At 46.5% G+C, this 13,477-nt stretch overlaps 3 protein-coding genes across 3 annotated transcripts; all 3 read left to right on the forward strand.

Annotated features, from left to right (window-relative positions):
- The first annotated feature begins 658 nt into the window (after positions 1 to 658).
- On the forward strand, positions 659 to 3,145 carry BC939DRAFT_446014 (PXA domain-containing protein). Its single transcript, XM_051554889.1, has 5 exons — positions 659 to 999; positions 1,093 to 1,443; positions 1,535 to 2,433; positions 2,535 to 2,713; positions 2,802 to 3,145. Exons 1-5 carry the CDS (start codon positions 664 to 666, stop codon positions 2,969 to 2,971), a joined length of 1,935 nt encoding a protein of 644 aa, XP_051413904.1. The 5' UTR covers positions 659 to 663; the 3' UTR covers positions 2,972 to 3,145.
- A 758-nt stretch (positions 3,146 to 3,903) lies between these two features.
- Positions 3,904 to 6,193, forward strand: BC939DRAFT_446019 (protein-tyrosine phosphatase-like protein). The gene is made up of 5 exons (XM_051554890.1): positions 3,904 to 4,470; positions 4,828 to 4,917; positions 4,992 to 5,107; positions 5,265 to 6,069; positions 6,177 to 6,193. Exons 1-4 carry the CDS (start codon positions 4,010 to 4,012, stop codon positions 5,909 to 5,911), a joined length of 1,314 nt encoding a protein of 437 aa, XP_051413905.1. The 5' UTR covers positions 3,904 to 4,009; the 3' UTR covers positions 5,912 to 6,069; positions 6,177 to 6,193.
- BC939DRAFT_105870 (uncharacterized protein) lies at positions 6,051 to 6,576 on the forward strand. The gene is made up of 2 exons (XM_051549881.1): positions 6,051 to 6,250; positions 6,378 to 6,576. The coding sequence occupies exons 1-2, from the start codon at positions 6,150 to 6,152 to the stop codon at positions 6,493 to 6,495; spliced, it is 219 nt and encodes a 72-aa protein (XP_051413906.1). The 5' UTR covers positions 6,051 to 6,149; the 3' UTR covers positions 6,496 to 6,576.
- Positions 6,577 to 13,477: the final 6,901 nt, after the last annotated feature.

Below are 13,477 nucleotides of genomic sequence, written 5' to 3' on the forward strand. Positions count from 1 at the left end.
TTCTGTGGCTTCTGGATGAAGAGGAGATCGAAAAATGAAGGCCTTCAAAAAAACTTTTTCGCGCCCTCTCCTTCTTTTTATCCTTTCCTCTCTCCCCTTTCCTTCCTGCAGCATCCACCTATATCCATCACCTGTTGTCAATTGGTAAGATTTTCCTCAACATGACCTTCATTACCACCTTTGTTTCTCGCCATAGGACAACATGATGATACAAACGCAATTAAAGCTGGAATTACCGCCTGAACCACAGTGTTGATAGTTATTGCACCCAACTGACGATTGTCCATGCAACGAAACGAGAATTGGATGATCTACAATCTACTTTGCATCTGTATTGTAGCAGTTGACTGACCTCTTTCTTGTCCTCTCAACTGCATTTACAAAGGATAGGTCCCCTAAGTGAGAACATCCGTTCTATTTTAGTTGGGCCGGTCGATAGCAATATTTCTTTGAATAATGAACGATAATAAAAAAACGAGAACAACAATGATCTTCGCAGATACGATGAGCAAGTGTTTGTCTTGTGTGCATTCAGAATGTTCAAACAGATCTTGTTTGGTCTTGATCGTGTCTCGATGGAATCCACCTGGCACACGTGAGGTTGTTGCCAAATAGGGCGGATGGTGCTCACGAACATCCTGTCATTCCTCTTCGTCAACGTCCATGCCATCAACGATGCAGCGGCAGCAACAGCAACAGCAGCATCTGCCATCACCACGTAGGAGCAAACACTCGCGCCAAACCAGTCATTTACCAGGAGCAGCGCCATATCTTCGCATTCTTTTTCCTCGACACATTCAGTTGCGAGAGCCGGTGCCACAGCTCCTAAATCAGCCCCACCCAGACCTTGACGCTGAGGCCTATCACTTCTTGGCCTTACTCGTCCGCGACTTTATCCAGACCTGGTACTCAAGCTTTTCCTCGGACCCACAGTTTGTCACGTCAATTGTCAACGTGATTATCGATGCCGCACGCAAACTGGAACATAGATGTCAGGAGGTACTGCAGCGCGCATGGTCATACCTTTCAGAGCAAGAGTCAATGTGAGCAATATGTCACTAACGTCAAGCGTGGCATTGAAACATACCATAGGTTGATTGGGTCGAGCTACTGCTGCAGGAAGTCCCGGAAGTGCTAAAGAGGCATTACATCGATTACCGCCAGGCTGTTCAAAAGCTGGAGACCGCCTACGCGCCCAACCAAACCATCGAGACCATTTTTCACGGATTGCAACCTCATTTTGCGCTCCAGGATGGCGAAGAATCCGAAAAGGAATACTTACGGCAGCTTGCAGACGAACTTTTGCGGGTATTACTCCCTGCTGCAGAGTATCAATCGGATTGCGTGCGATGGCTCGTTCGTGAGATCTTGAGTTGTCTCGTCCTTCGGAGCCTAGTGGAGATCCTGACGGAGCCGGACATGATTAATTACATTGTCAATACTGTAAGATGCGGATACACGTCGACGGTATCAACATTATCGTGTTATAATCGCAACATGATCGCTGATGTGCCCTCCATTCATACTCTGGTAGCTGCTAGTAGATTTTGAGCCGACGGACGAAAAATACGAAGAGTTTTTGAGAAAAGCAGCGGACAAAATGGATACTTCTGACGACAACTTTACGGCGTTCCTTGCCAGTCTGGAGACATATAAGGGAGGCTCTAGGATCGTAACACATCGATCATCTACACCCAACATTCAAACAACAGATGAAATCGTCACCATGCTGCAGGACGCCCAGTCGTCAATTCTGGGAACGCCTTCACAAAAAAAACAAGCACAATCTTCATTAGCGAGACCCGAGAGGAACGACGAATTACTTACCCAGCGTATATCGGGAACAACAGATTACAGCAGCCGAACATCATCGCCTATTAATACCAATCCGTTGAACTGGAATGAAACTGCTCCAACGCAATACGTTCCTTCGATGGAACCACCTCTTCAAATTCCTATCAAGAGTAAAAGGGAAATCCATTTTGGGCACAGTCGCACTCAGGATGATGCGTCCAGTTCAAGGACGATGGTATCCACAAATATATCCGCTACATCCTCTCGATTGCAGCGGCCCCATAGCAGCCCAAGGACTACATCCAAAATACGCTCCAGCACGATCTGGGCTGTCACCGAGGCGCCGAAGATATATACAACATACGTGATCAACTCCGTTCTCATCCCCTTTGGCGCCATGCTCGTGGTATTTCTGAACTTTATGATGTCGCTGCCAGACAAAATCAGCCAAGTCTCGCAGGCAATGGTCTGGATCTATGCAGAACTGGAGGCGCCTGAGCACACGGAACTCGAGATGGGGATTTTCAACTTATTGAACGAGATTCTGTATCTAGAAGAGCGGAACCCGGTCATATGGAGACAGTGGCAGATCATGGGCTGGCCACTCGTTCGAACTCTGGGAGGAGGAGCCATCGATCGGTAGATCTTGTATTAGGTTTTGCGAGTTTCATTAATCGTCTGGCTCATGGCCTTGAAATACTTACACTGCCTTCCCATTTTCTTCACCTTTACCGCCTTAGGCTGTTGGCACATGGTGTCTACTGGATATTCGCTGAACCGCGCCTAGTCATATACATACAAGCAGGTCGACGCGCGCTATGGCCCGACCCAAACTCGTCTCTTCCACGGCCACGGGGTGTAGACGAGATGAAGAAAGCGCGCAAGGAAGCCGAGCGACGGATTTTGAGAACTATCCCTGGTATGTCCGCGGGATTGAATCGCCCTCAAATCTATTCAATGTGAATTTCACTCAAGTCACTAAACGACAGTACATTACTTATTGATAGCACCTCTTCGCGACACATTCTTTGGCGACGATGGCGTTCATCATCTCGTGGCAGCGCGGGAGGCCTTGGAGCCGTTCCAAAACAAGATGTGTAACAAGCATCTAATTTACATTGCGCTCGACCTTTTTCTCTCCAAGGTCGTGCCTGAAATATACCCTGAACGGCCGTAGCCAACACAAAGCTCTTAAGTAAAACACACGTTTCACTTTGATGAGCTTAGTTAGATTAAGGTTTTTGTAACTGCAGATGACCGACAGTTCTTCACCCTGCCGGTGAAGAAAGTAAACCACCAAAGCCAAGTAAATTAAAAAGCTGAAGACGCTACAGAGCTGCACGCATCGGGATTTTAGAGCATGCACGCGACCAAGGGGACTGTTCTGGAGCTATGAGATGTTAGGAAGGTTCAGAAGTCGAAGGAGTGAGCCTTCGTTTACGAGCTGAGCATTTGAACTTCCTGGTTCTTACTGATGTCCTCTCATCTTGGCAGCTGCTTCCAGTAATGAGAACCGAGACACAGGGATGGTCTATGAGGAATTTTGCATTGATGCGCCCAGGCAGGTGCCTTCATGAAGCAAATGTGGTAAAGAAAAGGAAGAGCCACTTGATATTTCAAGGGCGGCATTATAAAAAAAGAATACGAATGATTCGATTCTCTGCCTTCAACGTTAATTCCAACACATTACGTATCTCCTACTAGAGTTCTTTAGGCCCTCATTCCTCACCCTACAATGGATCGCTTATACGCTTTTTCTTTATTTTCTACTCTTCCTGTCATTTTATTGTAGTCCACCTCGCACAAGCTATCGTTACACAGCTTCTGCTTGACATATGGAGGAACTACTGTGTGGGGAAATAAAGTTATTTGTGAAATAAAGGAAGTATCAAGACCTTGCCAGTAACGACTACGAGTATTCTTTGGAAAAACAGATACTAATAGCAATTAAGGTATGGCAGCGTAGTCATCTTGATGAATAACAGGAAGAAAAAAAAAAGAAAACGAGTCGAGTCGAATGAGAATGCCGCTCCTCATTCGGTCAAGGAATGGAAGATGACAATGCCTTAAAAGGCCATAGCTCGCTCATCACACTCTTTTCTCTTCCTCCACTACTTTTTTTATTACATCACAAATTCTTTCATTTCGCCTCTGTTCATTTATTCGTCCCCAACGAATCTCAATCAATTGCGCATTCGCCCCATCACCTCTTTCAATGTCTATCCCTAGAGAAAACAAAATTCAAGTCCAGATGGCAGAGGGTATCGATCATGGCTATCAGAACAACGGATCCGTACAAGCAGTAGGCTACTACAAATCGAAATCCGTCTCCTTCAAGGACTCGATCTCACACCCTATCAACGTCAGCTGGATCATCCCACCCTGGATCGATGCCCTTCTGCAGCAGGACATGTCTGTCCCCAACAACTTATACTTGATCCCATACGCCCAGCGGGAAGCCGAAGCCATGCAAAAGATGGAAGTCGCAGAGGACGCTATCACGCGCGCCAAGAAGATATACCCTAATTGGAGACCCAGAGGCAACTTAGGTCTCTCATCATGCCCAGGAAAGAAAGTGCGTCTCGACGGACCCGTCAACGGTAGGGCCAAGATTGTGCGCGACCTGGATCTGGACTTCGATCGACTTCAAAAGCTGGGATTTACGCGCGTTGTCTGGTAAGAGCGATTGAGACGTTGTCTCGATGGAATGCAGATAATGATGTGCAATGGAATGTCTGGAATGGATGCTGAATACAATGCCAAACTACGTAAATGCACGGATGTTCCTCTTTGAGAGATCTGAGTGACAAGATGATGGAATCAATCATATTCTGAGCACACGACAACTATATCCACTCCCCTACACTGCACCGCATTGAGAGTTTCCAAACGGGAAACAGGGGAAGGGAGAAAAGGATTATGGGGCGCAGGACTTCCCGCTCTTCCTTATTTGCATTCCCAGATACGATCATGCTTTGGCTCTTGGATTGGTGTTTACACCTCGTTCTCTTTTACACCTGCGGCTGAAAATAGCTGCCTATTCGATGAAGAGCTTGAGCTTCTTGGATCACCATTTCCGAAATATCTGGAGGCAGCGAACAGCCACGGTTTGGATGTTATCAGGTAAGCACAAGGGCTTTGTTGTCGTTATCAATCGACTGCCCTTCTGACCCTTATTTTTCATCTTTGGGCATTAGAATTCCGATGATCGAGGGAAGCACGCCGTATTCGTTTGCAGAGATGGACCGCATTCTCGACAAGATGGATGAGACCACAAGAAATGGACAGAATGTACTTGCGCACTGCCGAGGAGGTAAGAAAAACACCGAACATGTCATCGTCGTCATGAAAAAACCTTAAAGAGGATGGAGAGTATGGGAGTTACTCTCTTCTAGGCTGAAATTTAAGACTGGTTTTGTATCTATCAATACTAATCCATTTTTTTTTTTTTTTGTGCACTCTGCATACAGGTGTCGGTCGAGCTGCGGTAGTAGCATGCTGCTGGTTACTTCGACTCAATTACTTCAAAGATCATCGTGAAGTTATTGAATGGGTGAGAGCACAGCGATCGCCCAAGGCCATCGAGACCAAGGAGCAGGCACATTTTGTAGCAGGATATCATCTCTGGGTGATCGGAGGCCAGAGTCGGTCTATTAGCATGATGTATGAGGGAGAGATTAAGAGGCGGATAGACTGGGCAGAAGCCAATATGGCTCACGCGCGTGAGGATGCTGCCATCAAGAACGAGCATGGTCACCATGATCTCCAGTGCCGACTGCAGGAGCAACAAGCGCAAGTACAGCAACAATCACAGCAAGAGCTACCTCAAACCCAACTTCAGCTTCCTATCAACGGCCAATCAACATCAAGCGCACAACACCAAAGTCAGCAGCAAAGTAAGCAGTATGCTCAGCAGCATGTTCAGCAACAAAATCAACAGCATGTTCAGCAGCAAATAGACCAAGTAGACCATATTGCGCACACGCAGGAGCGCTTTCAACCTTCACCTAAATCAATTACTTCAACGGCAACGGTCTCTTCTCGCCAAGCAGATCCCGTATCACCCTCTTCACTATCTGGAATGGATCCAACGAACGGATTCAATCCTCCAGAGTGAGAATGGTTCATAGGAGGAAGCCCTCTAGATTATAAGATACGACATCTCCATGCATGATAGAACATATGCAGAGAGCGCAAGGAATAAACTGTGCGAATTGAATACCTAAGGGCGTTCGTTATAAAAGAACCTTTTTATATGTCCGTCACTTTCCCGAGGTACAAAAACACACCAGCACTCTCAATTTTTGGTTTTGCTTGAACCACAGTCTCTTACTCAATTCCCAACATCGACCACAATGGCACTTGCACACATGCTCCCGAAGGATGCACTCGTGCTTTGCACAGTGAGTGTACTTTTCATTTACTTTGGCCTCATTCTCTGGACAAACTTCACCATGTAAGATCATTGTCTTTCGCTTTCAGGAACAAAGAGCTATTTCACACCTCAGTCTCAGGAACGATATCGGCCGTGTAAAGAGACCTAACACTCTTCTGTTTGACAATCTGATCTGTGTTGCTTCTAGCATCCTTCCCTACTGGACACCTCTCTTCTGGGCTGCTGCACTTTCAGTTCCTCTGGTAGTTTCACCCGGAAAAGGATTCATCAAGCATAGCAAATACTGGAAGAAAAATGTGTACTGATAAATGACCTTCGTATTATGTTTGTCGATCGTTTAGCACACACTCAAGACGCGTTTACTGCCTGTTCTTCATGGAGCACTCGAGAACGACTTTCTCGATATCGTGGCCTCGGTAATTGGGGGCATCGTCTTTTTTGTTCTGCGGGTAAGGCATATTTTTTACAGCGTTATCTGGCCAAAATTTCCCTCGTTACAGCATCGCATTTCATGCAGCGAACCGCTCTCGGCTCTGTGGGCTATCTCATAACGGACAAGAATAGGTCAATTAATGCAGAGAATACATTATTGATTTCTCTGTTTAGTTCTTTCTGGGAAGCTTCATGGCCAGGGCAATCAAGGCAGTCTTCCTCGGTTATTGTCACCTCATCTACATGATCTCAGACCGGAGGCCTCGCAAAGTCGCCGATAATGTAGCACTGAATGGAAAGCCGACGAAGGATGGACTCACCGAATACGACTCTTCTGTAGAGGACATGGACGGATCTACGGATGATTACGAACTCCACCCCAGCTACCAGACTCTCGTCAATCAGGAGCACGACAAATACGCACGCCCCGCCAATTGGCCATCATACATCAACCTGCTTAGGGCCGCATTCATCTACGTCCTACTTCAATGGACTACCCTTACGGAACTGCGGCGCTTTGCTCAGGATGTGTGGAGCCAGATAGAGATCGGTACTTCCAGCCAGCTGACGTATTTACTGATCGCGATTCTTGTGCACATCCAGTACACTTGCTTGGGACAAGTCGTCTTCATGGTCGAGCGTCTATTCTACCCTCGCTTGTCACCGGAGGAACAACGGGAGGTATCCATTCTGAATACAGTGCCCAGGGTGTTTAGAAGGGCGTTGCAGGAAAGCCTCAATTCAACACTGGCGACTGTCATTGTCTTATCAACCTTGTCGTTCCTCGGACTTTTGGCCACCATCTTATCGGTCGGTGTGGCACACGATGTCCAAGGCCTGGTGGCACAGACACATCATCGGGTCACGCTATTCAAACAGGAGCAGATACGACTGACCGCTCAGGACGGTGCAGCTGGCGATGCTGGATATGCGCAGAGCCCAAAGCAATATTTCGTTCAGCAGGCGGATGAGGCATTGGTGATGGCATACGACGCTGGAGTGAGTTGGTTCGACCCTATTTTGAAGGATGCGTTCCCAGAGCTCTCCTGGGGAGCAGTCGATTGGGCATCCCACGTAGCCAACATTATCGTTGAGATGGATCCTTCACAGGGATATGAACACGCACAGGATTTCAGACCTCAACAACAACCAGACGCCCTGGTCGAAGTAGGCACATGCAAAACAGCGGCTCAGCAAGAAAAGGACCTGGGCGAATTAATGCTTGAGTACCAAGATGGCACTGCACAATCGAAATTCACGAAAGATGCGACTGTGTTGCCTAAAGTCCCATCGGATGACGTCCCCTCTTCATCAGCAAACAGCACCGAAAAGAAGTCTACAGAGCAACCTTTGGAGCAACCTGCGGAGGAGCCGGAGCTATGGGTGGTCCCAACCCTGGAATCCTTTCGTTTTGCTGTCAAAAATGCCAAGGCAATGAGCGGATTTCAGGCACAGGAGCAGAGACGGAAGAAGACAGCCATCAACATTTCTCAAGGAAAGCGACTCCTGAACATTGTTCTTGGATACAAGGTTGATACCCCGACCATTCTCTGGGGATTTAACGCATTCAACGATCTCCTCTTCCGATGGATTCTCTTTTTGTTGGGACTGATTACGTTTACGGGACTCAAAGTGTCGCCTTTGCAACGGATCGGATGGATCATCGACCAAGCACTCGCATCATCGACATCAAACTATGGATCGTCGCGACTCTCAACATCATCCTCGCCTGGGCGGGCTATGGCAAAGAGCTTGGAGTTCGCCATTTCGGGGACTTTTATTTCAATGCTCAAGTTGTCGATCTACCATACGATCTTTACATTGACCTGGACACGATACCTGACCGACAAAGTCATGGCCCTTGCTGCGACAGGAGCTGCGTCGTCTGATTTTGTTCCGCTCAAGTATGCATGGCTGACATCTGTCTTTGGGATTGTCCTGACACTGTTCCCTATTGCACCCAACTGGTTGGTCTCCGTTCCTGGTGCAGTGGTGCATTTCTATGTGTATGGCCAGCGACCTATGGAGGCGGTCGCGATGGTAGTAGGACATGTCATTTTCACATCGTTGATCGATGGCGCCGTGTGGGACTCGCACGTAGTCAAGAGTGCTCGGCCGGGAGTTTCGTCCGCATTCTGGCTTGGGTTGTGGGTCTTCTTGGGAGGCATGAAGTGGGGTCCCAAAGGATTGTTGCTTGGACCAGTGTTCTTTGCGGCCGTTCCGGCGATCTGGTCCGCATTACTCGAACTGCGAGGCTGGCCCTCGTCTGCAAGCAGTGCAAAGAACAGGGTAGCTGTAAGGTCAGAATCAGGATCAGGGTCGCTGTCTGCATCGGCAACGAGTGTTGAGGAGAAAACCTATGTGTCAAGGAGGGGAACACAGGAAACGAGACGAAGGTACCGTCGAGAGGAATATGTGAATCGTCAGTCGGCTCACTAGATAACTTGCTCTTCCACCTTCTGTTTGTTCTGGATGCCACTTTCATTTTCATTAAACGCAATAAAAGTACCATCTTTTCTATGCATCAATTGAAGGCAGCCCTTTACTCGTGCATTGGTTCCATCATGCCCTAGATTTGAAGGTACATACATGTACAGAGCAGCCATGTATTCAGTCCAATTGAAAATATGTAATAGTGTATTTGAACATGTTCGTGTTTATATGTTCCTCAGCCCATGCAAATCAATAAGCAATTCCATCGTATCGAGAGCTGCCCGAAGGTTAGCTTTCAATATAACATCGCAGTTGCGATCCTGTAGATCAGCTTCAGTATCCATGAATCCGTCTATAGTCTCTCGAAAAGATTCTCGAGAATAATCCTCATCTGGATAGGGGCTTGAAGGTGCTGAAGAGAAATCCTCGAGGGAAACGACCTTATCCACAGTGCGGTCGCGGAGAACAGCTTTGACTACCTGCATCTTTTGATCATCGGTAGCTGGTTTCGTGTCCTCGTAATCAGGATCAGAGTCATCATCGTCATCAAACATATCATTATCGGAACTGTCCTCATCCGCGAAATCATTCTCCTTGAGCGATAGAAACGTTCCCTTGTATTCCTCGCGACCCATTACCTGGAGGGCAAGTTCGTAGATCGCTTGTGAGAGCCCCTCACTATGGATCATACTGAGGTAATCCAGGACAAAAAAGTCCTTCTGACGGGTAATGTCTGCCTCGTTCTCTGCATACTGTTCCATGAGCTCTTCCTGAAGGCGATTGATTTGATCCGCCTTTGTACTGACTCCCAGAGCCTGCAAATGAATCTTTTGATACTCAGACAGGGTTGGAACCTGGACAAAACAATTACGGATACAATCAGGAGTCATCTTTTTCCAAGAGTTGACCAGACATGCCCAGAGCCTCCCATTCGAAACTGTTGCCGTAGGTGACCTCTTTTGAACACGACGACTGCAGACAACCTCAGGAATCTCTTGACTATAAAAGACCTTGAAGGTCCGGATAATCCCAGCGTCGAGTGGCTGGGCCATGGATGTTGTATTTGGTGGTAGCCGGATGATGGTGATGTTGGGAAGGCCCAGATTTTCACATTTGCCATGTCCTGGTGCGCTGTCGATCAGCAAAGCGATCTTGCGTCTCTTCCTGTGCATGATCCAGTCTAGTTCCCAGAGCCAGTCGGCGAACAGGTCGTGCGTCATGTAGCCGCTTCCTTGAAATTCAGCATCCATTTCCATCAATGTCGTTTCGGCCAACCCGTTTGGACAGTGCTTAGCTGCATTAAAAAAAAAAAAAAAAAAAAAAAAAATCAATAAGCAAGCAACCCTTCCAACTCCACTGTCACAGTTCTTGGATAATGCTTCACTACTTACAAAGAACATAAGGCTTGCGCTTGTCTGTGCCCGTGGCATTGCAGCACAATAGAACTGACACTCGGGCAATTCGAGTAATTTTCTTAAAGTTTCGAAGCCAGTCATTCGAAAAGCTAATCGGCTTTGGCAGATGCTCGGGACGAAAGTAACTCTTCAGAAGGATACATATCACCATAGCAGTTCCTTTCAGGCGACAATCACTCACGTTGATGCCTGTCAAAATATATAGGTTAGGAGTATGCTTAAGAAGCGAGCAACTGAGGATCAAAAATTGACTTCCGTGCCCAAAGACTCCTGCAGTTTATACCAGGCATAGAGGACCTCTTCCGCAATCTCCATTGATCTCCGCATGGTGTGTGCAATCGCTTTTGCTACCGAAAGCGGCCGTGTCGCCATTGCTTGATGAATTTTGTCTTCCTTCTTGAGTATGCGGGCGGCTGTGTGGGAATGCATGCCCAACATTTTTGATACGGCGCCATGGGGTTCAAATGGGTTATGCTGTTGCCCTGCACGATACTTTGAGAGGGATTGACTCTTGTCGTAAAGAGTGTACTTCTTCCGAGATTTGTGTGATTTGGAAGCGGAGGTTCAAGAGCCAGCATGTTTGGTGTTTACTGGACTAGGAGCTGGGGCTGTGTGAACAGAGCGCGTTGTTTTGGGCATGGTAGAAGTAGATGACAGGATGGGCTCGGGAAGTGAGAGTGCGGAACAAATGTTTATTCTGTTCAATTGGACTGAATACATGACTGCTCCTCCAACTTAAGCTGCAAAATAGGGCTTAAGTTGGAGTTCAACTGTAGATCCAACTAAATTTGCAAGTATCAATGACTGGTACCGCCGAAGACGTTTAATTTCTTCAGGGAGTATATTCCCTTGTTCAGTGAAGTCGCAGAGCCTTTGGACGCGCTTCGTAATCGAACTGAGCCATTCACTCTGAATGAGGAACAATTACAATCATTCAATACGCTGAAAAATCTATTGACACATGCACCAATACTGTCATTCCCCGGTTTTAGCAAACCATTTTACGTTGCAACAGATGCCTCAGATGTTGGCATCGGTGCTGTCTTATACCAACTACCTCGCGGTAAAGAGCACCCGAAGAACGTCAATTATATTTCCTTCATGGCACGCTCTCTACAAGAGAGAACGCAAATACAGTGCCGCCAAGAAAGAACTACTTGCAATCGTGTTTGCTCTGAATAAATGAATAAATTCCACTACTATCTGCGGGGAAGATATTTTGATCTGATACTCAGACCACCGTGCATTGACATTCATACATTCTCAGCAGAATCTTAATCCAATGATGACCGCTTGGCAGGATACCATCCTGAATTATTCCTTCACGGTTCACTACCGACCGGGTTTTCTGAATATTCTACCGGACGCTTTGTCACGTCTATTTCCGGTCAAAATCCCAAAGTAGTGTTCATCGAATACAGAAGAGCACAAAAGAGCTCTTGCCTACATGCATATCCTACAGAATGAGGAAGCAGAAAGAGAATTAGTACCTGAAAAAGGACAGGGAAGAAAACATGCACAAAGCGCATGCAATGGGTCATCTTGGCACAAATGCTATGGTGAAATCAATCCATCAAGAAGGGAAAATCTGGCTCCACATGACCAATGACTGTTTGAATTTCATAAAACGGTGTCGATAATGCCAACGTGTAAATATCGCGCGTAAAGGCTATCACCCAATGAAGGCAATTCATGCACACTTACCTGGGGAGCACATCGCCATCGTCATTGCAGGCCCTCTCGAAGAGTCTGGGGACAAAAATGTCTTTTTGTTGGTTATAGTCGATGTTTTTACTCGGTTTGTATTGCTGGATGCATTACCAGACAAATCTGCATATACGGTCGGAAAGGCTTTATTTAAAAGATTTGCTGATATTGGTTCCCCTCGCGTGTTGCAATCTGATAACGGAAAAGAATCCGTAAATGAGTTGATCCGTATCATGACCACCCAAATGTACATTGATCATCGATTAATAACACCATACCATCCAAGGGGAAACGGAGTGGCAGAAAAACATGTCAAGACAACATGCAATATGATTCGCAAAGAAGTCAAAGGAAATCATCGACAATGGGATCGACACATTCCATTTGTCCAATTGGCTGCCAATACGCGAACCGTTAGTTTTCACAATTCATCTCCGCTCTCATTATTCTTCGCGCGCAAAGCTAATGGTTTCTCTAACTACACCGACGAAGAAGGCAGACTCATCAATAAAGAAGAGCTGCTTGAACGTCTAAAATATATGACCGATATCGTGTTTCCCGCCATCAGAAAGAAATCTAAGGCGAAACAGCAAAAATGATCGAACGATTCAATGCAACAGTGTTGTATAAAGAATTCCCAGATGGAGCAAAACTAATGACTCTTGGTCCAATTAAAGGAGGTAAACTCACTCCACGATATGAAAGACCATATACAGTGGTAGGACGCACTTCACATGGCTCATATATCCTTAAAGACGGAACAGGAGCCTTTTTAGGATGTCATTATGCCCCATCTCAGCTCAAGCTTGTGCTGGACGATTTTGAGGACACTGACGCCTATGAAGTGGGAAAAACCGTTGATCACAGGGCTAATACAATCACGCCTCACACAAATGAATATTTGATCAAATGAAAAGCCTATTCCTCTGATGACAATACATGAGAACCTGAAGATCATTTTATTGAACGACGATGCATCGGTGACTATTGGGCTGAGTATCATGCCGCGCAACAAAAGCCAAATAAGCGACCATACGATCACACGGCAACAGGCATCCCTGGCCGGCCATCCACGCGGCGCAAACGATCTCAAGCACACGTTCATAGCCAATATCTACTGCACAAGAGATAACTAAATGCGGAAATATCATAATCAAAATAAATACTTGAAGTTTAGGTTCACCGTATATTGAACGCGAAATTTAGTATCCAAAATAATGGGCCAGGTTGGATTCTACGCTATATACTATTGTTGATATTGAATATTGAACATGGGGTAGATCATATATGTTTGATACTT

Source organism: Gamsiella multidivaricata, assembly GCF_025024155.1.
Source record: "Gamsiella multidivaricata strain RSA 2152 chromosome Unknown BC939scaffold_20, whole genome shotgun sequence".
NCBI lineage: Eukaryota > Fungi > Mortierellomycota > Mortierellomycetes > Mortierellales > Mortierellaceae > Gamsiella > Gamsiella multidivaricata.

Coding starts and splice junctions, on each gene's coding strand:
- BC939DRAFT_446014 (XM_051554889.1), top strand. CDS start 664: ATGCCATCAACGATGCAGCGGCAGCAACAGCAACAGCAGCATCTGCCA. Junction 1,000..1,092: donor TGGAACATAGATGTCAGGAG/GTACTGCAGCGC, acceptor AACATACCATAG/GTTGATTGGGTCGAGCTACT. Junction 2,714..2,801: donor GATTTTGAGAACTATCCCTG/GTATGTCCGCGG, acceptor ACTTATTGATAG/CACCTCTTCGCGACACATTC.
- BC939DRAFT_446019 (XM_051554890.1), top strand. CDS start 4,010: ATGTCTATCCCTAGAGAAAACAAAATTCAAGTCCAGATGGCAGAGGGT. Junction 4,471..4,827: donor GGATTTACGCGCGTTGTCTG/GTAAGAGCGATT, acceptor GGCTGAAAATAG/CTGCCTATTCGATGAAGAGC. Junction 4,918..4,991: donor CACGGTTTGGATGTTATCAG/GTAAGCACAAGG, acceptor TTTGGGCATTAG/AATTCCGATGATCGAGGGAA.
- BC939DRAFT_105870 (XM_051549881.1), top strand. CDS start 6,150: ATGGCACTTGCACACATGCTCCCGAAGGATGCACTCGTGCTTTGCACA. Junction 6,251..6,377: donor CTCTGGACAAACTTCACCAT/GTAAGATCATTG, acceptor TGTTGCTTCTAG/CATCCTTCCCTACTGGACAC.